General features: G+C 51.2%; 2 protein-coding genes across 10 annotated transcripts; both read right to left on the reverse strand.

Moving 5' to 3' along the window:
• Window positions 1-175: 175 nt before the first annotated feature.
• On the reverse strand, window positions 176-5897 carry LOC133393167 (uncharacterized). The gene is made up of 9 exons (XM_061656627.1): window positions 5752-5897; window positions 3595-5033; window positions 3405-3521; window positions 3298-3334; window positions 2830-3226; window positions 1074-2274; window positions 887-1003; window positions 763-799; window positions 176-696 (listed from the first exon to the last, which is right to left on the reverse strand). Exons 2-9 carry the CDS (start codon window positions 5003-5005, stop codon window positions 336-338), a joined length of 3678 nt encoding a protein of 1225 aa, XP_061512611.1. The 5' UTR covers window positions 5006-5033; window positions 5752-5897; the 3' UTR covers window positions 176-335.
• A 2495-nt stretch (window positions 5898-8392) lies between these two features.
• LOC1270976 (uncharacterized) lies at window positions 8393-23883 on the reverse strand. Of its 9 annotated transcripts, none has more exons than XM_061659810.1 (7): window positions 23606-23883; window positions 18666-22395; window positions 15184-17846; window positions 12862-15106; window positions 11685-11807; window positions 11533-11575; window positions 8393-11428 (listed from the first exon to the last, which is right to left on the reverse strand). In XM_061659810.1, exons 2-7 carry the CDS (start codon window positions 21379-21381, stop codon window positions 11383-11385), a joined length of 7836 nt encoding a protein of 2611 aa, XP_061515794.1. In that variant the 5' UTR covers window positions 21382-22395; window positions 23606-23883; the 3' UTR covers window positions 8393-11382. The 9 variants fall into 9 exon arrangements, with proteins under 9 accessions (XP_061515794.1, XP_061515795.1, XP_061515799.1 ...); XM_061659811.1 differs by having other exon boundaries at window positions 23176-23883; XM_061659815.1 differs by lacking the exon at window positions 23606-23883 and adding an exon at window positions 23463-23599.
• Window positions 23884-24982: the final 1099 nt, after the last annotated feature.

Raw genomic sequence — 24982 nt, forward strand, 5'->3', positions numbered from 1 at the left:
AATAAAAAAGTTACATTACCTAGAACAATCACCTACAAACGCCTCTTCCCTATAAAGAATACAATTTAGCTTGCTCTATTCTTCCAGTTTGCAATTGATTCTGTAGCACTTTTTGCTTACTATACGCAGACAATATCTTTCTCAATATCTGATTCCAGTTGCGATTTCTGCCGGCTCAAGTTGTATCGTATTTATTCTCCTAAAAGTATGTGGTTAGTGTAAGTGTAAGCTTCGTAAACCGCAAACTAGTACCGCGACTGCGTATATGCTATATCCCCAATTCCCCCACATTGTTACACACCCGTGTACACTGCTACAGACCTGCTCCGCCCTGCTCAATCGTCACCACCGCTGCCCTCATACTTTTGGCTGTACTGGCCCATCTCTTTTTGGTATCGCAGCTTCAAGATTTCCGTGCTGGTAAAGCGTATATCCTTATCGTCCACGACCGGCGACGGCCCGATACCGTTTTCGCTCTCCACGTAGTGCTCCTGGTAGTGGTTGCGCAGGTCCTTCAGCAGCCGGAAGGACGCGTCACACCGATCGCACTGGTACGGATGGTCGCCGACGTGCGTTTTCATGTGCTTCACCAGCACGTTGCTTTGCGCGAAGCTGCGCTCACAGTACGTACATTTGTACGGCTTTTCCCCGGTGTGCGTTAGCATGTGCCGTTTCACGTGGTACGGCGAGACAAACCTGTGAAGCGAGAGTGGCCCGTTTAGAGAAGTTTACTAAGACAGTTGGAAATGAATATGTTCTTACCTCATGGGACAAAGCTCACAGACAAATGGGCGTTCTCCTACGAAAAAAGAGGGCAATACACACACTACTCGTTAGCAAACAAAAACACTTATCAATCGCTTTCTTTATGCCGTTTTCCTGTTACCTGTGTGAATGATCTGATGCTTCACCATCGAGTAGTGTTTGTTAAACTGCGAGCCACAGATCGGGCAGGTATAGATCTTCGTTTTTGTGTGCGTACGCATATGCACGTGCAGGCAGGCTGAAAACAAACACACACAGCAATAAATAATTACTTGCTCCCCAGCACTTTACCTCCTCCTGTCCCCTACCTTTCGTATTGAACCGACAGGGGCACAGACGGCACGGCCACGATTTGCTGTCCGTATGGAATATCATATGCTTCTGCAGGCTGCTCTTGGTGGTGAACCCCTTGCCGCAGTACGAGCACAGGAACTTGGGACCGCGCGTGTGCGACTTGGTGTGGCTCGTCAGCAGCCCCTCCGTCTGGAATCCCTTGTCGCAGAAGTCGCAGAAGAAGGACCGGCCGGTCGCGTGACAGTACTGGTGGTGCTGGAACGTCTGCTCGCTGACGAACACCTTCGGGCACTTGTCGCACGGCCGTATCTGGGCAGGATGTTCCGCCTTCAGATGCTCCGTCAACTCGCCGGGCGTCTCGTACGTTGGCCCCGAGCACAGCTGGCACCGGTACAGCTCCGTTTTGGATTCGAGCTTTCCCTCCGCGCCCGGCTCGACCTTTGGCTTACGCTCGCGCTTCTTCCTTTCCTTCGGCACCTTCTCGTCGGTCGGCTTCGCTTTCGGTGCGCCTCTCGCTTTCTTGCCTCTTCCGGCGGACGACGGTGGTTTCCATTCCGGCTCTGCGCTGTTGCTTTCCTCGGCAAACTCTAACTCCTCCTCTTCGAGCACTTCCACCTCCGGCTGCTGCTCCTCCTGTAGTTGCTCCTGTGGGTCCTCCAGCTCCTTCTTGATTTCCGTTACCTCCGCAGGTGCGGTGTACGCTTTCTTCGTCCGCGAACCCCTCGGTGCGGGTTCGCTTTTGCGCGCCTTCGCCGTACGTCGGCGCGATGAGGCGGGCAGTGGTTCGAGCTCCGGCTCGAGCTCCGTTTCCGGGATGAGATCGCACTCCAGGAACTCTTGCGCCTGCTCGTCCACCACACAGTCCACCGGTACGATCGCTTCGTCTGCGTGCATTTCCTCCTTGGCGGAACGTTTCTGCAGCCGACCGCGGCTATCGAGACAGGTTTCGTACAGCTCGTGCGCTTCCTGCACCTTGCGCTTGCACTCCCGGCACACCACCATCGGCCAGTTCATGGTGTAGTCGTGCTGCACCTGCTCCTCGTTGAACACGCCCGGGAACAGCTTCTCCAGCACGATCTGCAGGCTCTGGGACCCATTTTCCTCCAGCGGTTCGTGCATGCGGCACGCGTCCGCCGCCTCCGTCTCCAGCACGCAGATGCGGCAGCACGCCGTTGCGTCGGTCGATGGCCATACCACGTCCACGTCCATCGCGGATCAATTGTACTTGCACTTGCGAACGGGGAATAAACGAAATGGGGCAAAGTGCTTGTTTGTTAACCCCACAGATGAGCTTAGCGATTTGCTCAGCCCAAGCGAGGCGTCTTTCTCTTTCTTTTTTTGTTGTATTATGCGCTGTCAAACGAACGCGTCGAAACGTCATTTAAAGCGAACGAGGTCGTTACATGCAAGGTGTGCTACATTCAAATGGAACGTTTTCCCAAACGCACAACACAAACAAATTGCTTCTTTTGGAATGAGAGAAATAAAAATGTATAAAATGCATTTATAAAAAAGTGATTTAAAAAAAAGTATTTGCGTTCTTATTTCTAGGTGATAATTTATGCCGAACAACTTTTTGTTATATTTTTCAAAATATACAATCATTTGTTACGCGGTTCAATTAGTAAAATGCCTCTTTTTGGGACTGTGAAAAGCTGTCGAACTTAAAAATAATTGCAGCCTTCCCACTGCCCCGGACGAAAACGAAACTGGAACATAAGTTTGGCTTCATCTATAAACTATCGGTGGCGACTCTTTTTGCCCTTCCTACTCCATTGCAGGAAACTCGGTCGCCTCTGCCATAACCTTCCGCTGGCCAGCGCTTTCCTCGTACCGCTGCTCGCTGTACTGGCCCATCTCCTTCTCGTATCGCATCTTCAAAATGCTTGTGCTTGTGAATCGTATCGCTTTCCCCTCGTCCGCGGACGAACCGGCCCCTTTATCGACCGGCGTGCATGTCTCCTTGTAGTGGTTGCGCAGATCGGTGAGCAGCCGGAACGATGCTTCACACCGATCGCACTGGTACGGGTTTTCGCCCACGTGCGTTTTCATGTGCTTCACCATGTCGTTGCTTTGCGCGAAGCTGCGCTCACAGTACGTGCATTTGAATGGCTTTTCACCGGTGTGCGTTAGCATGTGCCGTTTCACGTGGTAGGTCGAGACGAATCTGTAAGAGAGGGAAGGATAATTTTTAGTCCTTTGCACTGCGATCGTCTGCATGTCAAATCAAAACCGTACCTCATGGGGCAGAGATCGCAACTGTACGGACGTTCACCTGGAAATAACGAGATTATATTTTATTAATAATTCACAAGCACACACTCATCACACTCGTTCATGCCTACCTGTATGGATTAGCTGGTGCTTGATCAGGGAGTATCGTGTGTGGAACTGTGAGCCACAAATATCGCAACTGAACGGTCTTAGCTTCGAGTGTGTTCTCTGGTGTAAGTTTAATGCACCTGCGCAAAAAAAAACGAACAAAACAGGTCAAGAACATATCATGCTACACAAGATTCACCCCCTGAAACATACCCTTCGTACAGAACCGGCTCGGACACTGAGTACAGGCCCACGGTTTCACGCCCGTGTGGCGCACCAGATGCTGCCGCAAGTTGCTCTTGTTGTTGAACTTCTTCCCGCACAGCGAGCACAAAAACTCGGCCATCTCCGTGTGCGACTTGGTATGGCTTTTCAGCAGATTCTCCGTCTGGAAACCCTTGTCGCAGAACATGCAGAAGTAGGAGCGTAGCGTCGCATGGCAGTACTGGTGATGCTGGTACGCCGCCTCCGTCATGAACACCTTCGGACACTTGTCGCACGTGCGTATCAGGTCCGGATGTTCCGCCTTCAGGTGATCGGTCAGCTCGATGGGCGACCCATACGTTGGCCCCTCGCACAGCTGACATTTGTACACGTCCACCTTAGACTCTAGCTCAACGCCACTGCCACCCTGATCCGACAAATATTCGGCCGCTTCCACCTTGATCGTTGCGCTTTGCTTCCGTTCCTTCCTGCCTTCCGTGCTGCTTTCGTCGCCTTCGGCTGGTTCGGGTTTAATTTTGGGCTTCCGACCCCGTTTCTTTGCCACCGGTGGTTCGACGGTTTGTTCCGCCGTGGAATCATCCAGCTGATCGGTGCTTTCTGCCCGAACTTTGGGCTTTCGACCCCGTTTCTTTGCCACCGGTGGTTCGATTGTTTGTTCCGTGGTGGATTCATCCAGCTGATCGGTACTATCTGCCCGAACTTTGGGCTTTCGACCCCGTTTCTTTGCCACTGGTTGGGAGGTTTGTTCTCCCGTGGATTCATCCAGCAGAACGATATCTTCTTCCAGCACCATTTGCTCCTCTTCCGTGACGCTCTCGTTGGTCCGGTCCTGTTTACTCATTCGCTTCGGTCGCTTGTCCTCCTCCACGAGCACGGTGGTGGTCTGTGGTAATGGCCGGGTTCGTGGTCTGCCTCTTTTCCGCGGTACACTTTCCTCGTCCAACGCTTCCAACGGCCGCAAGGCGGGTGGTTCCTCCTCCCTCGACAGTGCTGTCTCGCCATCGTCAAAGCTACACTCGATCAGCACCTCGTACGGTGCACAGGATTGTTCCGCCTTCTCATCGTCCGTGCAGGACCGTGGAGCTTCCCCTAGATAGCGCTGCAGCCGCTCTTCGCTCTCTATCAGCAGCAGGTACAGCCCGTACGCGATCATGATCTTGTGCTTGCAGCTATCGCACGCTTTCGTTGGCAAGTGTTGCTGGGTGGTGGGTGAATCTTTCCCTTCCGGACTGGCAAACATGGGAAACATTGCCTCCAGCATCATGTTAAGGCTTACCGAATGGTCGGCGTCTATCATCTCGTCCATGCCGTGTATTGCCTCCGGCTCGGACACGCAGACCCGGCACCACTCCGGCTCGAACGCCGCTGTGGAAGGATATTCCTCATCCTTCATGTCCATCGCGGGCGGTTGGGAACAATTTCTTCTTCTTCTTCTTCTTTTGTGGAGCAGGATGTAGTCTTCTATGTTTTATAAAGCCTATGCTTAATAAAGCCACATTCAAAGACGTACCGCTCTTAGGTTTTCGACTGCCTGAGTCATATACCTCTCCAATGTTGGTACCGTTGTATTTGTGTTGTTTATTTGATGATGGTTTTGACATTTCTATGTTGTGTTTATGATTTGTCTTTCAAAGTTCATATGATCATGTTATCTATGTTTTTGTGTGCTGTTCAAACTTGCGGTTTTTTTCCATTATAGGGAGATTTTTGTGTCTTGTATGAATCTAATTATTTCCTTTATTATTTTTCCATCATTATTTTTCCAGTGTTTGCGAAATAGTTCTTCTTGGATGTTGGGATATTTCTGTCTTTCATTGTTGTATTTTGTACAGTGAAATATTTGGTGTTTGCCCGTTTCCTGTACTTGGCAAACATCGCATATATCATTTTCTTCTATTTTAAGTATTTTTAGCCAGTATTTGGAGAAGTCATGTCCTGTTAGTATCCGATTCATAGTCTTTATTTCATTTGCATTGATATTTATCGTTTTATGCCAGTTATCTCTTTTGAATTCTTTCTGGTATTCTGCGAATTTTTTCCCTTTATGTTGTATTTCCATTGTGTACCATTCCTGCGTTTCAAAAATCATTCTTTGTTGAAACATAAGTTTGATGTCACTTTTTCTTAAGGGAACAATTTCTTTACAATTTACACTAAAATTTTGTTTATCGCTATTGTTGTTTACGAGCCGATGCTAGCAAACTCGTCCACTTGTTTGTCGTCGGTCCATAAACAAACGTCATCGCGGAAACAAGCTGTTGCCAAGGTACATACAGCGTTGCAGGGCTGTCAAACCCGAAGCAGAAAGTGTGAGCTCGGAAATAAAGAAATTATGAACGCGTTATGAGTTTATCTTTAATGTTTACGATAGGATTGGACGGGATTAGGCAAGAATCGAGTGTTAAGAATTATAGTGTTTTTGTTCGAGATAAAATTGCATCATACTCCGAGTTACGATAAATATAAGGTGTCATTTCCAGCACCCGGATTAACAAACACTCGGACAAACGGATTTCCTCCATAGTACAGTAGAACGTCGATTATCCGGGCAGCTCGGGACCAAGGTGTATGGATATTAGGAGGTGAAGTGCTTCGGAGCAAATTGACATTTCACGACTTGACATAACAATACTGGGGGCTCCGGTATTAAAATCGGGGAGGGCTCGAGAGGGGTATAGAAAATTGTATGCGATTTGACATAACAATACTCAATGATGGCGCCCGGAAAACGCGCTAACAATTCACCTCCTTAATAAACACACCTTGCTCGGGACCGAGCGGATGCCGGTTAATCGATTTCCACGGATAATGGTCCAAGAAATGTCAAATTCATATAATTTTTTTTAAAATTCACTGATTTTACTAGAAATTCACATCAAAATAATCGATTAATCACTAGTAGAATATTTTTTGAATCAATAACAATAGATTTAAAATTGTCTTTTATCAAAAATGAAGTTAAAAAGTATCACTAGACACTAGATTGCTGCACAACAAATGTTTTTGCTAACCGGTTCATTGCAGAAAATGTTCGCCAACTGTCAAATTCATGCACACGGTTAAGCCGCCCGCCGGTTAATCCGTCCCCGGAAAATCGACGTTCTACTGTATTTTTAATGAAAAAAATTAACATATTAGATATCTTTCTCTTTAAAATTCGCTTGAAATGGAAAGCTATTGGCTCAGGAAGCTTAAGTTCTGTTTCAGGTCCAGTTCCTTCGTCCCTCAGGTGCTAGACGAAGATAGATTCGTGATCAATTTCAACATTAGATTCACATTTGATTCAGGTTTCATGATTTTTTTTAAATTTTGATCTATCAAAATTACACACAGAACGTTTCCTATGCCTACATTAACAGAAGGGAGAGAGCAAATCGATATGAATGTGCTCTACGTCATTTGCTCTCACTGAAAATGATAGGGGCACTCATCAAAAGTGAGTGAATCTCAGCTGAGTTACATTGTGCCACTTCTGTTCTGCCTCACACGGTGGGAACAGAATTGGAACCAAATTTTGCCCATTTTGTATGGAAAAAGTTGTTCTGTGTAGGGAACGTGTCACAAGTGTATCAGTCCCTATACATATTCTAAAACGGATCCTCACACGAAACCGTTGCTAGAACTGATACTGGACTTTTTTCCAAATCGAGAACAGTAGTACCTGGACCTTGTCTCACGGGGCGACTATGGGCTTCGAACGACGAGATCCGTTCGCCGGGGCTGTCAGAAGGCGCTCACTTGGCGCTCAGTTTAAAAATAACGTACCATTGAGAGACCGTAAGAAGCGCGCGAAAGAATGAGTTCTAACTGCCGGGGTCGAACGTTCCCGTTTGTATGGGGAGAAATCCGCGAGGTTTTGCGCTGCGGATTTGGAACGAATGTTGTTTTCAATGTAACGTTTAGCTTCAAATTTTGCTTTAAATGATTGAAGTGAATTGAACTTAGAGGTATGTAACATTTTGAAAATGTTTTGTGATCTATTTCCAATAAAAAAAGTTTTGAATCATAAATCAGTTTTGAAAATGTATATATATATATATATAAATATATATATATATATATATATATATATATATATATATATATATATATATATATATATATATATATATATATATATATATATATATATATATATATATATATATATATATATATATATATATATATATATATATATATATCTATATATATATATATATATATATATATATATATATATATATATATATATATATATATATATTTTTTTTTTTTTTTTTTTTATTTTATGTTATTTATTTATATTTATTTATTTCTTTATTTATTTATTTATTTTTATTTATAGAAAAATATCGAAAAACATTTGCACCATGTAAATAACGTTTATAACTCTTTAAAATAAAATCAATCAGTATTTTTATACTTTTTTATAAAGTAAATCCAATCCTGTCGTCCCTCCTAAATATGAAATAACTTAAATTCAAATTTAAAGAAAGTGAGTAAAGCTACCTTATAATTCATAACAAATCATCCAATTATGATGTAACGAATGAAATCCAATACCAACGGCCAAAAAAATCAAAATTCAAAACTTAACCATCCTTGAATCGTAGATATAAACGGCTTTAAATGCTTGACAGTTGTATCTCATGATTCTCATTCTCTCATGAGCGTCGAACGGATTTCGTCGTTCGAAGCCGGTACTCGCCCCGTCAGTAAAGGAACGAATCGCGAAACTGCCCTGCCATGGCCATACATGTAGAAACAATTTCAATACAAAAAGAAAACACCGCAACGCGAATAATTAAATCTCTAAATCTTATATTTATTTTACTTTAATTTCCCATTCCAACTTTGCCATTCTATCATTTTTCTTTACATTCCTATTTTGTTCTAACCGTTTTGGATCATTTAGTTGTGTGTTCACTGTTTGTTGTTTCTCTCTCCCTCTTTTTCTCTTTAACGCACGCAGAGTGAGTTCCTTCTTTGCCACAATGTGCTGAGAGACGTCGCTTGTTAACACCGCCGTGCGTTTTTTTTTTTTTGCGTTACGTGCGCCTTCCTTCGCTTGCCTTTAATCTCTTGTTTCCCCTCTAGTGTGAATTTTTGCGCCATATGTGGGGTGGGTGAGGGGTGTCGGTTAAATATCTTATTACAAGTACAATAATAAATATAATAATAAATTAATGATGCTTATGAAATTTTCTCCACACCTGCCGCAGTGTTTGCAGTAGTGCAGGTGTGGGTGTGTGTGTGTGTTTGTGTTTGCATTGTGATTTGATCTGATTGTAGATAGATGTAATGGGGGCGGTTTTTTACTAGTTGCACTAATTCGACTGTTACATTCGGTTTGCTTGTATTTGCATGTATGCTTCTTACATGTGTGGTATTTTTGTTTGCTTTAACGGATAAACTAAGTTTTGTTTCGAGTTATTACAAACCGGCAAAAACGGATCCATACGGACCCTTTTTTCGTTTTGTTTTGTTTAATTTTCTTCACAATCATTACATATGGGCGGGCTGCTCTAGGAGGATGTGTCATAATCATCATTCATCATTTACTTGCTCTAGCTTTCTCTCTCTCTCTCTCTCTACTCTATTACGCGTACTATAGAATAATCCTTTCCCTTTGCATCATCATCATCATTATCATCGTTAGTTTGCTTGCTTTTGCATTCACACCACCATCGATTCGGAGTAAAGTGCGTTAAAAAAAAACAATAAACGTAAGCTAATTGCACCTGCAACGTGTCTCAGTGTTGGCCGTCGCTTTTATTTTAGGAAGCGGTTGTCGCGAAGAACGCGCATGAAGAAGGCGGGGCAACATATTAAAAAAAAATCGGATAAGACTAAACCTGGCATGATACAATTAAACAAACAAAAAAAACATGGTACAGTAGTAATGGTAGCCGAAAATACTTTCCAATAGCACGTGAATGCCACGTGGCGTGATAATGATTGGCGGTTCGGGGGGGAGGGGAAGGCGCAAACATCGGAAGAAAGTACTACCACTGAGTAACTAGTATAAAACACCGTGTGTTGGGGGGTTCGCGAGTTTTTTTTTTTTTTTTGCTTCATCTACAGTATGGGGTGCAATAATGATAAAGATGCTGCTCAAACCATATACAACTAATCCTACACAGTTTTGTATAAGTTAGCATAAAACTTGTAATAAAATAAGCATAAAATAGGTTTCCACACACACCGGCAGACACACCGGGGACCGATGGGCGAGACCCGCCGGGCAGTGAATGCGGCAAAAAAAGATTGATATGATATGATAAAGTAAAACTAATTCATAAAACATCCACTGCTCTATCTCTCTCTCTCTTGCTCAGTTCATGTACACGCGTTTGGAGGGTTCTAAGAAATTTTTAAAAATAATAACTAAACGCTTAACGAGAGGCGCCATCGCGGCGAAAAGGATTTGCCGGAACTCAGTCAGACACACAAATCATGTTGTTGTTGCTTTGCAAAGCGGCTGAAAACTAAAACGAGAACAACGCGTGCAGTTTGCTACTAATACGCTACTAGGAGCAGCAACAATGCGCATGCCTAAACCACGTTCCTGTGGCGCAATCTAGTACACTACGCTGGCTTCATTGCTAACATCAGCACGCAACAGACGGACACTGTGATGCTGCTGCCGTGGAAACAAATGCATCTTCCTTCCTCCACAAGGCTGCATATATATCATGCATGCTTGTTGCTTGTACGGCATTTCTACGCATTCATTTTTTTCCATTATTTAGTACATGTGTGTATGTGTGTTTTTTTGCGCACTTTATGAAAACACCACACATGCACAATGCATTTACACTTACAGTACTAATTACTCTTCCATGTTACAGGAATAAATCTATCGGTGATGTGTTGCTGCTCCCCTCTCCTAAACCAATGTTTCCAAAGAGCAGGTGTAAGAATGCACTGTTTCGACTTCCTCTCTCTACCTTTCTCTCTCTGTCTCTCTTTACAATTTCATGCATAACAATACAACTATAAGTAGGAATATGCTTATCCAATTTGAACTACTACTTTGCCTTGCTTGTTTGCTGTTGCAATTTTGCCGTTTTTTTGTGTTGCTTTGTCATTTTTTTTCAAATTTGTTTTTTTTCTCCTTCCTTTTTTCTTCTTGCTTACTGGGCCTCGTTCTATTTACGCACGCTTTCTTGCTTCATTGTTGTTTTCGTTTCGTTTTTTTTCTACATCTGAGTGTTTTGTTTTGTTGCTTGATACACGTACATGTTCTTTTTTTCTTTATGTCTGTTGTTTTGATTTGTTTCTCTTACAAACTACATGCTCTCTGTCTCTCTCGCTCGCTCGCTCGCTCTCCTCTACACGGTGTGTCTCGTTTCCCATATGACAGTTTATAGGCGATTTATATTCCTGCAAATGTTATTACTGTATGTTTTGTTTGTTTCCTCTGCTTTTCTACTATATGTATATGTATATATATTTATATATATGTATATGTATATATGTATATGTATATAATTTCTATCTTGATTTTGCTTATACAATACTTATCTTTTTTGTTTCACTTTTCTTCCCTATCGACTAAACTTACACGAGCTTCGGCGCATATGTGTTGAGTATGTGTGAGTGTGTGTTGTAAAAAGATACATTATAGCTGCTATAATTTGTATTGTTTTAGCCACCACCGCTCGTTCTGCCGCTATCTCCCACCAAACGATCGGCGGTTTTTGTTTGTTTGTTTTTAGCGTAAATTGTTAGCATTGCTTCAGTATATATATTATATTACTTTGTAGAGTGGTGTTCTATATTCCGGTTTCACTATTGAATGCAAACATGGTTGTCTACTTTTTGTGCGCTGTTGAAACTGTGGAATGAAAGCAAGAAATAAAAAAAGAAGCTCGTTATTTTAGGTCATGTTTACCCCTCTATCGCTCTTTCCTTTTCCCTCGTTCGTGGGATGCTACTTACGTTTTCTTGCAGAAGCTGCACTTGAAGGCTCCATTACTGGCTTCTAGATAAGGACACAAAGACACAAGATAAGGAACACCCATTAAGATCACATTTGCAAATGCACCAATACACACAACCACACACACACGCACAGTTGCTTCAACACTTACTCAAGTAATGTTCCTCTCGGTGAGTTTCGTAAGATTTCTTATAGCTAAACGTAGCCGGACACTTGTCACACTGGAACGGCTTCTCGCCTCGGTGCAACGTGTGCACGTGTGCCGTTAGCAGAGCTGTTAGAAAGGACAAACAAGAAAAGAAAATGGTACAAATCACATAAAAACAATAATTACAAACAGTGCTGCAAAATATCATGAGCATCACGTGATGTTCACCAACGAAAACAATGAACATGTCCGTGGTAGCTTGATGCTCATTGCTAATATTCAATGAAAGTGCGCCATGACATGCCGAACACGACATGCGAATGCTTCGTGCGATACTCTGACTGAGGCTTAATGCTGACAAGCTGAGCTTAATGCCGGCGCAAGCATAATCATGATTTATTCTGGCTGTGAACAGTGCTGCCAGTCAGTCACCAACACTCATGATTGAAACGAAGCTCAAATCAGCTCACGTACACAACTGAGATGATCAGTGGTGAGACTCACATAGTTGGTGGACCAATCACATGCTTGATGACATTTTGTTTAGCACCCAACTCTTGATCACGCACTTCGTCATGATATTCTTGGCGTGTGGTCCCAAGTGAAAAAAATGAGCATGCTTCCTCGCTCTGTCTGCTTTGATTGTATGTCTGGTCAAACAGAGAGAAAACATGCTCATTTGGTTTCTAGGAACCACTCACACGCACCGCATATCTCTCATGACTATCGTGATGATCACCGACACAAAATGTCGCGACCAAGTGACTGACCAAGAATTGGTTGCACACAATGTCACCAAGCATGTGATGATCGCAACAACTGTTGCTAAGTCTCACCTCTGATCATCACAGTACAGCTCGTGACGCTGACACGATTTTGTTTTAGCCGAAATTTGTCATGACTATATCAGTGACATTTTGCAGAACTGATAACAGTAAAAAAATATCATGACATAGTGACTGACCAAGCGTAGGTCACAAAAATGTCACGAAGCCTGTATTGTTTGCGCGACCAATTGTTTTGAGTATCACCATTGATTATCACAATTGAGTACGTGACGCTGATATGAATTTTGTTCCAGTCAGATTTTTTTATGACGTTCACTGTGACATTTTGCAGTACTGATTACAAAAAAAAGAAGAAAAAAACGATGTCAAAAAGCTCTGTCCACCACACTTACGTTTCGAGTCGAACGATTCGCCGCAAAAGTTGCAATCGAACGTTTGCGGTTCCGCCGGCGCCAGCAGCTCCTCCGCCATCTTTTCGTGCTGCTGCCGGATGTGCCGCTGCAGGTGGCCGACGTACTCGAAGCGATAGTGGCAGATGCGGCACTCGTGCGGCTTCTCCTTCGAATGGTGCAGCTGCTTGTGCTGGTTGAGATTGCACGGGTAGAGGAACTCCTTCTTGCACAGCTCACACACAATCTTGCCCTTCGCCGACGAGGACGACTGCGACGAAGAGGAAGCGGAGGGGGTCGCCTGCAGCCGGGCGGACAGGGCGGCCGTGGCCGCGAGCCGCGACCGGTGCGTCGCCATCAGGTTCATGTGCCGCTGGAAACTGGCCATCGTCGACGCGGACGACTGTTCGCCCTCGTCCTCCTCCTCGTCGTCCTCGCCGGCGCCACCGTCCCCATCGTTCGTGTCCGTCACGTCGTCCTCGTTTTCCTCGTCATCGTCTTCCTCCTCTTCGCCGGCATCATCGCCACCGTCACCATTGTTCTGGCCCGACTTGCCAGAGCGGCGCTTTTGCTGTTGCTGCTGCTGCTGCTGTTGTTGCTGCTGATATCGCATGCCAAAATCTTTATCGAGAATGTTATCCTCCAGCACGAGCTCCAGATTGGAGCCGTCGAACAGTGGATCACCGCCGCTACCGTCCTCGCCATCGTCCTGCTGATAGTCGCCGTCCGTGCTGCCACCCTCCGCCCGGCTGTTGCTGCCACCCTCCCCGCCCATACTGCTGTGATCTTCGCCGCCGAGCGCCCCGGCCGACGAGCCACCCTCGCCGCCCATCGAATCGTTGAACATGTTCTCGTGCAGCAGATTGAACGCGCTGATACCGAACGGCACCTCCAGATCCATCGCCTCGCTGCCGATGTGCGTCATCATGTGGGTCTTCAGCTCGTGCGCCGTCGGGAACGTGCCGGCGCAGAACCGACACACCAGCTTGTCCGCCCCCGTCGTCGGTGTGCCGGGCTGGGCCTCACCCGGCGGTGACGGGGCCGCCGTCGAGGCCGGTATGACGCGGCGCAGCTTCCGCCCGCCGAGATGTATCCGCATGTGCATGGCCAGCGAGCGCGCCTTGATGAACTTGAGCGAGCACATCGGGCACTGGTGGGCCGACCCACTCTCCGACCGGGGCGAGGACGTGGTCGGCGCGATAATCACGTCGTCCGTCACCATGCCACCGTACTTTGGCACGCTGCCGCTGCCCTGGCTGCTGCTGCTGGCCTCCCCTCCATAGCCGCCGCCGCGCGCACCCCGCAGCGGGGTGGACGTAAGGTACGGGCTCGGGAAGTCCTGGTCTTCCTTCGCCTCGTTCGGATGGTGGTTGGCCCGGTGCCGCACCAGGTGGCCCTTGAACTCGAACCGATAGTGGCAGGTGCGGCACTCGAACGGTTTCTCCCGCGCGTGGTGCAGCAGATGGTGCTGCTTAAGCTGGCAGCTGAACTTGAACACCTTGTGGCACAGCTTGCACTGCCGATCGGTCGGCGCGATGCCGGCGTCCGCCGCCGAAGCGACCGCCGCCGAGGTACGGTTTTTCACCTCGTTGATGCGCTCGATGTGGGTCTGCAGATGCACCACCAGCTCGTTCTGCCGGTTAAACACCAGCGCGCACACGACGCACTTGAACTTCTTCGCCGTCCAGGACCGCCCGCTGCCGCCCGTCGTACCGTCGTCGGCCGCGCTCGAGCCATCCATTGCCGAGCCGGACTGATCGCCGTCGCCACCATCGTCTTGGGCGGTTCCGGCCGCACCACCACCACGTCCCCGACCGTTCGTCGCTTCCTCCTCCGTGCCGCCGGCCATCAGCACGAGCGGCTGCAGCAGGTGCGAGTTGTCCAGCTGATCGTCCTGATCCGCGTCCTGCTGCTGCTGCTGCTGGTCGAGCAGCTGACGGGGCGGTTCGCGCAGATGCGTCAGCTCGTGGCGCTTCAGGTTCAGCTTGTGCACGAAGCTGTAGTGGCAGATCTTGCACTCGTACGGCTTGCCCGGCTGATGGTGCAGCATCGTGTGCTGGTGCAGCTGGCTGCGGTACATGAACGTCTTTTTGCACAGATCGCACTGGATCAGGCTGCGGCCGCCGGTTCGCCGGCGCCTCGTTGGCGGCTGCTGCGCCATCCCTCCGTATCCCAGGTGGACACCCGGGCGCGGACCGCGCTGATGGGTGCGCATATGCTCGTGGAAGAGCAGCTCATTGTCGAAGATCTGCAAAGCACAGGCAAAAGGAAAATCATCAAATCGTGTCCGGACTGCCACCACCACCACCACCAAGTTATGCTTACCTGGCCGCACACCGTACACTTGCTCATCTTGGGCTGGTCGCCGATCGCGTCCGGTCCCAGATCGGGCAGTATCGCCACACCGTCGCCCTGTTTCGCGATCGACCGGTGCGTCTGCAGATGCCAGTCGAGCGTTTTCTTCTTGAGGAAGCGGCCCGAGCACAGCTTGCACTTGAAGATGAGCGTAAAGCCCCCGCCGGCCGCGCTGGCCGCACTCTTCTGCTCCCCGTTCTCCTCCTCCCCGCCAGCCCCGACACGCTCCTCCTCCTCGCCCTCGGCGCCATTGTCACGCTTCTCTTCGGTCTTGACCGCAGCGTTGCCGTCGCCGTCCTGTGACGCAGTAGCTGCAGCCGCAGCCGCATCCAGCACATTGCCCAGCTTCTGCAGCACGTCCGCCGACACGCCCGCCTCCACCATCTCCATCTTCATGCCCGGGTGGGCTTCGGCCGCGTGCGCCTCGTACTGCTCGCGCGACTCGTACTCGTTGCTGCAGACGCGGCACAGGTAGCACACCTCGGAGTGTTGCAGCTGCGCCGCCTCCAGGTTGTGCGTCTTCATGTGCCCGTTCAGCACGCTCTCGCGCGTGAACGACTCCGAGCAGATCGGGCAGGTGTGCGTGCCGCGGCCGCTGGTCGACCCGGGCTGGCCCGGCGACCCGTACATCGGGCTGCCCCCGTCCGACCAGCGCCCGTGCATGGCCGCCATGTGCTGGCTGAGCAGCTTGCGGCGCGTGAACGTTTCCGAGCACTTGGTGCAGCGGTACGTGGTCGGCTGGGTCGGATTGCAGCCCAGCTCGTGCCGCAGCATGTGCGCCGTGTAGCTGTACTTCATCGCGAACCGGTAGAAGCAGATGTGGCACTCGAACGGCCGGCCCTTGGGCGAGTGGACGCGCTTGTGCCGGCGGAACTGCGACACCGTGTTGATCACTTTGCCGCACACCTGGCACGTGAACATCTGCTCGCCCGTGTCCGGGTTGAACGAGATCTCGTCCGGATCGATCGGCATCTCCTCCGTCGTCGTGTCGTCGTCCTCCTCGGCCGCCTGCGGCTTGGCGCGTTTGGGGCGCTTCTCTCCGCCCGCGTTCTGCGACCCACCGTACTCCTCCTCCTCGTCGTCTTCCTCGCCACTGTAGTCGTCCTCGTCGGCACCACCAGCACCCTCCGCACCGTCGCCGCCCTCGCCGTCGCCCGTTTCACTGTACGGCCGCTTGCCGGCGGCGCGCTTCATCGCCGCCACGTGCGTCTCCAGATGCGTGGCCAGCGACTGTTTCGTCACGAAGCGCGACTGGCACAGCTTGCACTTGTACACCAGCGAGCAGCCCTCCGGTGGTTTTTCCGCTCCTTTGGTTTCCTCCTCGCCCGCCGCTTCCTCCTGCTGCTGCTGCTGCTGTTGTTGCTTCACACCATCATCGGCATTGTTTTGCTCGTTTTGCTCATCGTCCGCTTCCTCCTCCTCCTCTTCCTCCCCTTCCTGTTCTCCCTCCTTTTTAACATCGTCCTGCTGCGTGCCGGTGCTCTCGCTTTCGGCCGCCGGCGGCTGCACCTTTTCCTTTGCCGCTGCTGCCGCCGCCTCCGCCAGCTCCGCCTCCGTGTGCGTGCTGCTCGTGTGACCCTCCAGGGCGGCCCGGTCGCTAAACTCGGCCAAACAGACGCCACACATGTACGCCAGGTCGCTGTTTTGCGCCAAAAACGCGTCCGGATGCTGCTCATGCAGGTGCTCGTTCAGCAGCACCTCGCGCGCAAACGTCACCGCACAGACGGAGCAGCCGTACTCGCGCTTCACCGCCGCACTGCCGGCCGCAGCGTCCTCTCCCTTGCCGCCTGCCTCCTCCTGCTTGCCGCCGCTGCTGTTGCGCAATCGCTTCTGCTCCTTGTGCTCCTTCAGGTGGATCAGGAAGCTGGACTGGTTCGCGAACCGGCACTGACAGATCGGGCACTCCAGCCCGCGATGCTTGTCCGCGTGAACCGACAGCATGTGGCGCTTCTGCAGCGCGATCGCCGGGAACGTCATGTCGCAGTAGTAGCAGTCGAAGCCGCGCGCCCCCTTCCTCCGCTCCACGCTACCGTCCAGCGACGAGTCGAACGAATCGACCGCACCGGCATCGGCCGCGCCCTGGGTCGCCGCCGCCGCCGCCGGCCCACCAGCCAGCGGCATCAGATCGCCCGCCGCAATGTGCGTGCGCATGTGCACGATCAGCCACCGCTCGGTCAGGAAGGTGTAGTGGCACTTGCGGCACTTGAACGGCTTGCTCGGATCGTGCTGGCTGATGTAGTGGTTCTTGTAGTAGCTGTGGTACTTGAACTCGCGCATACACTTGGTGCACTGGTGGCTACCGTTCGGCAGCACGCGGTGGAATGCGTTGTAGTCGTAGTTGGCGGCCGAACGGGCGGCGCCGCCGCCTGCGCCCGCCTGCTTCATCCGGCCGTCGTGCAGCTGGCGCAGCGCTTCCGGCCCGTTCGCCACCTGGTGCAGCTGCGACTGGTGGCGCTGATATTTGCCCCATCTTCCGTGCGATGGCTGCTGCTGGTGCTGGAAGCGGGACTGCAAGGCCGCGATGGTGGAGTTTCTGCCCGCGACGGCGCTGGCCGAATGCAGCGGGTACTGCCGATCGTACAGATATGTGTCGTCGTGATCGTTCACGCGCATCGAGCCACGCTTCGGCATGCCTAAAAGTAGAAGCGGAAGTTGGGGTTGAAAAAAAACAACAAACAAATCAGCAGTTTGAAAAGGGAGTGGGGGAACATGACGTACTGTCGTGCAGCAAAACAAAAAAATCGCACTTACGTGCGCCATTTTCTACGACACGCGTACGATACTCGTTCTGTGTGTTCTGTGACGATTTCTTCGTGACGTTGTAATTTGTCTGCGCAGTTTGTCGCGTTCGGTAATGTATTCCTTCGCTTCCTATGCCCTGCTGCTTCTTCTTCCTCCTACTTATTGAATTTGCATTCGGCGTTCCGTTTTCAAAACAACATTTAAATTTCAATCGTTTTTGTGTTTTGTTTTGCTTCACGCAGCAAAAAAGGGCGTGCAAAGGTAGTGAAACAAACCTCCTCCCTAAGGGTGGAGAAGAAAATAAGTACTGCACGCTTCAGTTTCTAATTAATTTCAGTTTGTGCTCAAATTCAAATAAAACGGTAACATTTAGAGCATCGTGACGTCACAAACCACACGTCGAAGAAACAGAGTCAAACATCCGGTTTGGTGTAAAGGAAAAAAAGCAAAACGAAACAACCAAACCCCAACCGAACAAACACGACCACAGAGAGCCGGAATGTGACCTCAATCCATAAAAAACGAGCTGCAAGCGCCCAGCGTGAAGCGCGAACCGTCGAAAAAAAAGGCCCCGATCGATAATTGCTGCTCAATTATCTAATTAACATACTTCACACAGATTACTTTCCCCCCCCCCCAACCTCGACGTCGGCGAGACGCGACCCTTCGGACGCGCCCGGAAAGAAAAGAAAAAAGAAAGAAACACTTACCGCCACGGTAGTAGTCATCCTCGTCGTCGTGGTCCCCCCCGAGCGCATCGACACCGTTGTTGTCCAGCTTTTCCTTCTTGATGCGGCGCATCTCGCCCCCGCCGCCGGCCGCACTGGACGCGAGCAGCAGCTTCTCCTGGTACTTGCGGCGCAGCATCTCGTCGTTGCGCAGGCACATGTCGTACAGCTCGTACGCGGCCAGCAGCTTCGTCTTGCACGGGGCGCATATCCGGTCCGGCATGCCGGCGTTGCTGCCGAGATGTAGCGGGTGGCAGACGGCGACCAGGATCGAGTACAGGCTGCGGGACTGGTACTCCGGCACGACCGTGCAGTAGAGCGACTCCATCGGGCGCACCTCGCCGTCCTCGCCGGCCGGCTTCTCGTCGCACAGGCAGACGCGGCACACGTGCGCCACCGGCGGGATCCGCTGCTGCTCGTCGCCCTTCTCGTCGCCCGTACCACTGGCCCCGCCCAGGCCGCCGCCGCCACCCTCGCTCATCTCGATTTCCGGCAGTAGCGGTTCCAGCTCGAGCTCGATCGACTCGCTGTGCTTGGGCGGCCGGCCCGGGCGATGCAGCCCGGACAGGTGGTGGCCACCGCGTCGCCCCCGCCTTCCGGACAGGCGGCGCCGGCTCCCATTGTCGTCGTCGTCCTCCATCTCCACCTCCTCGTCGTCGTTCTCCTCCTCGAGCGGTTCGTCCATCTCGACCAGCAAACTCTCCACCGGCGGCAGGTTCTGCATCAGCGACAGCCCATCCATATCGTCCTCCTCCTCCTCCTCTTCCTCCCCGCCCTCCTCGTCCTCCTCCTCGTCCTCCTCCTCGTCGTCCTCTTCCTCGTCCTGCTCGTTGTCGTCGGTGCGCTGGCCCAGCCCGAGCGGATGGGGCGACACGACGTTGCCGCGCGTCTGCCGCATCCCGTCGTACGAGTTCTCCTCGTTCGGCTCGACAAAGCGCACGTGCTTGACGGAGCGCTTGCGGGGCTGGTCGGACTGGGGCAGCACCATCGCCGGGGTCAACTGCTGCTGCTGCTGCTGCTGGCCATCGCCACCCTGGGACAGCATGCTGTTGATGTTTGGCTTCGTGTCCGCGAGCAACTTCCCGTCCAACACCGAGTGCAGGTCGTTGCTGGTGAGCGAATCGGACGGAAGGCCCTCCTCGAGGGAGGCTTCCCCATCGCCGGAACCTTCGTTGGCGGCTTGCCGGGCCGCGGCCCGATTGTTCGCGGTGGACGAGCGTGTGATGCGTTCGTTTGGCGGTTCCGATCGGGCGACGGGTGCTTGGCCACCGTTGCCGCTGAGGGTAAGGGAGAGAGATTGTTGTTGCTGTTGTTGCTGCTGTTGCTGTTGCTGGACATTGTCGCTTTGGTCGACACCCGGAAAGCTAAACTCGGACTCGAGCGACACCTCCATCGGTCCCGACCCTTGCAGGCCGTACATTTGCGTTGCCCTCGGCTGCTGCTGCTGCTGCTGGGTAATGACCGGCATCTGGTTGGCCACCTTGAGCGCCTCATTGTTCAGCACCATCTCGGAGGGCTTCGAGCAGGAGGCCACTATCTGTCCACCGACGGCGGTCGCATCGACCAGGCACGGGCTGGACGACGGTAGCGAGACGGCCGCCGAGAACGGCGATCTGGAAGCGCCGGACGAAAAGTCGGAATGCATCTGGGGCAGCTGCTGCTGCTGCTGCTGCTGCTGGGCCCGCCGATGCTCCGGTACCATCTGTTGCTGCTGCTGCTGCTGCTGCTGGGCAACGAGCGAGCTGGCTGTCACCACGACGGTCGTTTGCATGGCGCCCATATCGCTCAGCCGCTGCATGCCGCTGGGCGACCCCTGCTGCTGCAGGTAGGACGCCACGTGGGTCGGTGTACCGGCCGCATGGCCGTACGCATTGCCCCCGCCCATGCCGGGTACACCCGGGGGTGAGGCCGCGTTCGGGCTGGCCACCATCGGGCCGACCGTCCGACCGCCGCCGCCCCCGATGCCGCCCGTTGCGTAAGCGCCCCCGCCCGTCGCCTCCACCGCGACAAAGTGGCCCATCGCGGTGCCCACCACGGACTGGCCGTGGGCGGCCAGCTGATCGTGGAAGTACCCGGCGCCGGAGCCGCCCGCCGACCCGTCCACCACGCGGCCGGCCGCATACTGCGCCACGCCGGCCGTCGCTATCATGCGTCGCTGGCCCGCCTCATTGCCGTACCCGCCGTGCGTGACGAAGGTGACGCCGACGTCCGCCGCCCCCTGATGGTGATGGTGCCCGCCGAGCCCGGGCGTCATCGGCGAGCCGACGGTGGTGACGACGGTCCCGCCCCCTCCGGCAATGACGCGCTCCGTTGCCAGGCTGTCGCCCCATTCCATCGGCAGCTGTCCGCGTAGTGTGCTGCCAGCGCTGTACTTGTCCTGCATGCAGGAGGTGGCAGTCTGGCGGGTGAAATGTTGCTGCTGCTGTTGCTGCTGCTGCTGCTGTTGATACTGCTGCTGCTGCTGCTGCTGTTGATGATGGTAGTGCTGCTGTTGCTGTTGCTGCTGCTGTTGGTGGTACTGTGGCAGAAGGTGCTGCTGCTCCTGAAAAACCGCCTGCTGCTGCTGCTGCTGCTGGAACAGTTGCTGCTGCTGGTGGTTGAGATACTGCGGTGGCACTTGTCCCGTACCGACAAAGCCACTGCTGTCCTGCTGAGGTTCCAGTACGAATGCTTTCGATTTCAGCTCCTCGGGATGCATTATGCCATCGTTGTCGTGCCGGGGCCGTGTGCTGGGGTTTTTGGTTGGTTGGCTGGCTGGCGCACGGCACGGAATCGACGGGTACCGATCGAAAACCGCGGTGTATCTGTGTGTGTATGTGTGATTATCCTGTGCGTACAATCAATACGGCGGATTGATGGCTGCCATATGCCGCCGATTCCAACTGCTGCTGCTGCTGCTGCTAGCACACACTTCGCGACACACAATTACACTCGCGCGCACACACACACACACGGTATGTGGCCCTTTTTTGCTTGAGAAGGGTGGGCGCAATGATGGCGGCGGCTCGCGGGCTGTGCGTGTGCACATACGAGGCCTCCCCCTTCGACAAGGTACGGTCGTTTCCGCGAGCGAGAGCGTTTTTCACACCCGCGGGCCGTCTCTTTTCCGACGTTTTCCGACCACCGAAACACCACACTTTTCCACCTTTATTTGCACACACACACACACACTGCCTTCCCACCACCAAAAACCGCCCGCAAACACACACACACGGGGGGAAGAGGTGCTGCTGCTACTGCTGCTGCGTTTTCAGTGAAATGTGAAGATGCTGCTGCGATTTTTCGATGCACTTTTTTTGTTCGATGTCAAACGCACCGCAACACACGCACACACACACACACACGCGCGCAGCGACACTCGTGTACGCACACATGCACACACGGGTAAACGGCTGCTGCTGCTGCTGCTGCTGTTGGTGGTGTGTGGTGCTTCAATTGCACAAACAATCTTCCATCTTGATCCGCACCCGTGTATTATTGCAACGCATCGCTCGCTCTCTTTCACTCACACACACTCTCTCTCGCTCCCCGTTCTGTCGCACTCACCGTCGCGCTTGTCTTCTTTGCACTCACACTCACACTTTCTCACTCTCTCTCTCTCGCTCTGGCTCACTCAGCTCGAGGTGTCGTCGGCGCTGGTTGCGCCCTCTCGTCGCTGGGCTTGTGTGTTCTTCTTGCAAGGGGGATAATAGCGCCGTCGGCAAAGCTGGTCCTACAGAATACGCATTTTTTTAGAACTTTCACACAAACCTACACACACACACACACACTCGCGGGCGCGTACGCACGCACGCACACACCTTCGCCCGTCCGGGAGTGCAAGGAATTCACACATTGGAATGGACGGGGAACTGGTGGTGCTGGTGGTGGAGAAGGAAGAAGAAGGAGAAGAAGGAGACTGTGGCTGGTGGCGAAAAGCGCAATCACACTCCTGTATTTTTTTTCCTTTCTTTCTTCTTCCCCCCCGCTCCCCTCAACCCTGCTGGAAGAAACAATTACACACACACACACACACCGACTGGCCCCGTCCACCAACCAGTACTACAAAACGCGAAAAGGCGAATAGGGAAATGGGGGTAATGGGGGATGGCCACTGTGAGACGGAGGCTTGACCGATTTCGCTACAACGCCATGGAACCACACCACAGGCGGCTCTCGCACATACACCCAAAAAAAAATGACAGGGAAGCGCTCGCGGTTTTCGCTTTACTGCTGCTGCTGCTGCTCCTGCCGCGACTGCTACTGGCTGTGTGAGCTTTAGTTGCTCGATTTAACACACTGCCCCTTTCTTCTTCTTGCGCACACACTCCTTCGCTGCCACACACCTAGAACCCACACACAACGTGTGGTTGTGATGGCGCTCGCTCGCTCGCTATGTGTCGGTCTGCTTCGCCTTCTTCGCCTTCTTCATCCTCCTCCTGCTCCTCTTCGCCAGCGTTCGCTGAGCCGTCCCTTTTTGTCTCGCGGCTCCCACTGCCCCCCTCACCCTTACCTTTATTCCCAGCGGCAGCTCACTGTCCTCTTTTCGTTTCCCCGTTTAAAAGCGCGACAGTACGCGAGCACACACACACACACACTCGCACACGCATGCACACTCGCGCACGCACTTATGTGTCGTCCATACGGGAAGAAGAAACGGACCGACCGACCGTTCCCCCGCGGAGAAAGGAGAGCGCGAGAGCGCGGGGGGTGCGAACACCGCAAATGACCGAGGCGCACACACACACACACACACATACACACACCACGGAAAACTATTGTTCCAAGCGCGCGTGTAACCTTCAATTAGATGGTGATAGAAAATGGCCCCCGCAGCATCCGCGGCAAGAGGTAATTGAGCGCGCGCGGCAAGCCCACCCAACTAAAGCCGAAACTAGCCAAGCGGTGATTGAGAATTAATACAACAAACAAGAAAAACCCACCACACGGGAAAACGGGTATGTCGCCCTAAACTTGTGCTGAACTGAATCTTCTTCTCCGCCGATCGTCGCGGCGACGGGATTCGACGTCGCCTTTTTTTACTTCTCTCTCTCTCACTCGGTTTCGCCTGTATGTCCCGTATGTCCGTGTCCGTGTAAGTGTGTGCGTGTGTGTGAGCCGTGTGCGCTAAAGATGCACTTTTCGCCACTTCCTGCTCGTAGTTTTCTTCGCCGCTACACTTTTTTACGCTTTCCGTCCCGCTTTCGCCTGCAAAGGATGGCCCGCAAAAGGGGTATGCGGAACGGGCGTCAGGTTGGGCAAATGCGGTGCGTAACGAAAGTATGGCGCGTACGCGTACATGACAGTAGCAAACCGTTCGGGAATGTGGAAGGGTTAAACTTGCATTTGAAAAAGACGTTGGTACGTTTAGAAATGTGTCAGTTTTAGAAAATTATGGCAAAAATGCGCACATATGTACGTATTCAACTGGGTGCTCAGTACTTGGCTTATAATAGTAATTTGAATCTGAATTCATTTATTTTATTTTGTTCATTTTGCTATCATTTGACAAGTTGCTTTCCCGTCGGTAGTTTTGAGTTCATGAAGCAAAGACTACATAATCTTTATAAACCAGGTGGTCTCGTCCCATGTAATTTGATACCTAATTTCTGAATAAAAAAAGCTCATTTTGCCGTTCTGTCGAAAAATGACTTCAAAGTTTGTTATAAAAACATACTATGAGACTCCAAGTACCACATATCCACTAAACGATCACTAAACGGGTTCTTAACGGCTCAAGCTTTCAACCTAAACGGAATATAAAAATACTTCGTCTAGCAGAAAGCAAACGACTGATGCATTTTAAAAATATTTAAAAAGCTAGTGGCACCATCTGTTGGTGGGATGGCTACACAGTGGAGCTATCCTCGCGTTGAAAGCTTTCTCCTTTGCTCTAGAACTAGAACGGCGATACGATTGTTTAAATACTAAACTCCAAGATATTCAACCAGCACTGAAGCAAGTGAGATTTGAGTAATGGTCTTTGGTGTCGATACCCACGTATCTAACCACACGACTATTCATATAGATTTTTGCTCGGCAAGTTAGAAGATTATGTAGGTCATGATTAGATGAAACTTGTTGAAACACATTGCAGGACAGCAATATATTGATCAGTTTTAATATGCCATCTATTGTGCAAACCAATAGAAAGCTAGGGACCCAAATAGCCAGCTCGTACTTTATAGCTGATTTAGGGCTGTTTAACGAAAAATCGTTCCTATGTCGTACTTTGTGGCTGATTAAGAGATAGACGGTACTTTACGGAACTATGGAGCTTTTTAACAGGCATATGGTACTCTTTGGAACTTTGCGGCTGA

The sequence above is a fragment of the Anopheles gambiae genome, chromosome 3, assembly GCF_943734735.2.
Source record: "Anopheles gambiae chromosome 3, idAnoGambNW_F1_1, whole genome shotgun sequence".
Lineage (NCBI taxonomy): Eukaryota > Metazoa > Arthropoda > Insecta > Diptera > Culicidae > Anopheles > Anopheles gambiae.

Coding starts and splice junctions, on each gene's coding strand:
- LOC133393167 (XM_061656627.1), bottom strand. CDS start 5,005: ATGGACATGAAGGATGAGGAATATCCTTCCACAGCGGCGTTCGAGCCG. Junction 3,335..3,404: donor GCACCAGCTAATCCATACAG/GTAGGCATGAAC, acceptor CGTTATTTCCAG/GTGAACGTCCGTACAGTTGC. Junction 697..762: donor TGTGAGCTTTGTCCCATGAG/GTAAGAACATAT, acceptor CTCGCTTCACAG/GTTTGTCTCGCCGTACCACG.
- LOC1270976 (XM_061659810.1), bottom strand. CDS start 21,381: ATGCATCCCGAGGAGCTGAAATCGAAAGCATTCGTACTGGAACCTCAG. Junction 17,847..18,665: donor GGATGACTACTACCGTGGCG/GTAAGTGTTTCT, acceptor TTCTACTTTTAG/GCATGCCGAAGCGTGGCTCG. Junction 15,107..15,183: donor AGTGTACGGTGTGCGGCCAG/GTAAGCATAACT, acceptor TGTGCTTTGCAG/ATCTTCGACAATGAGCTGCT.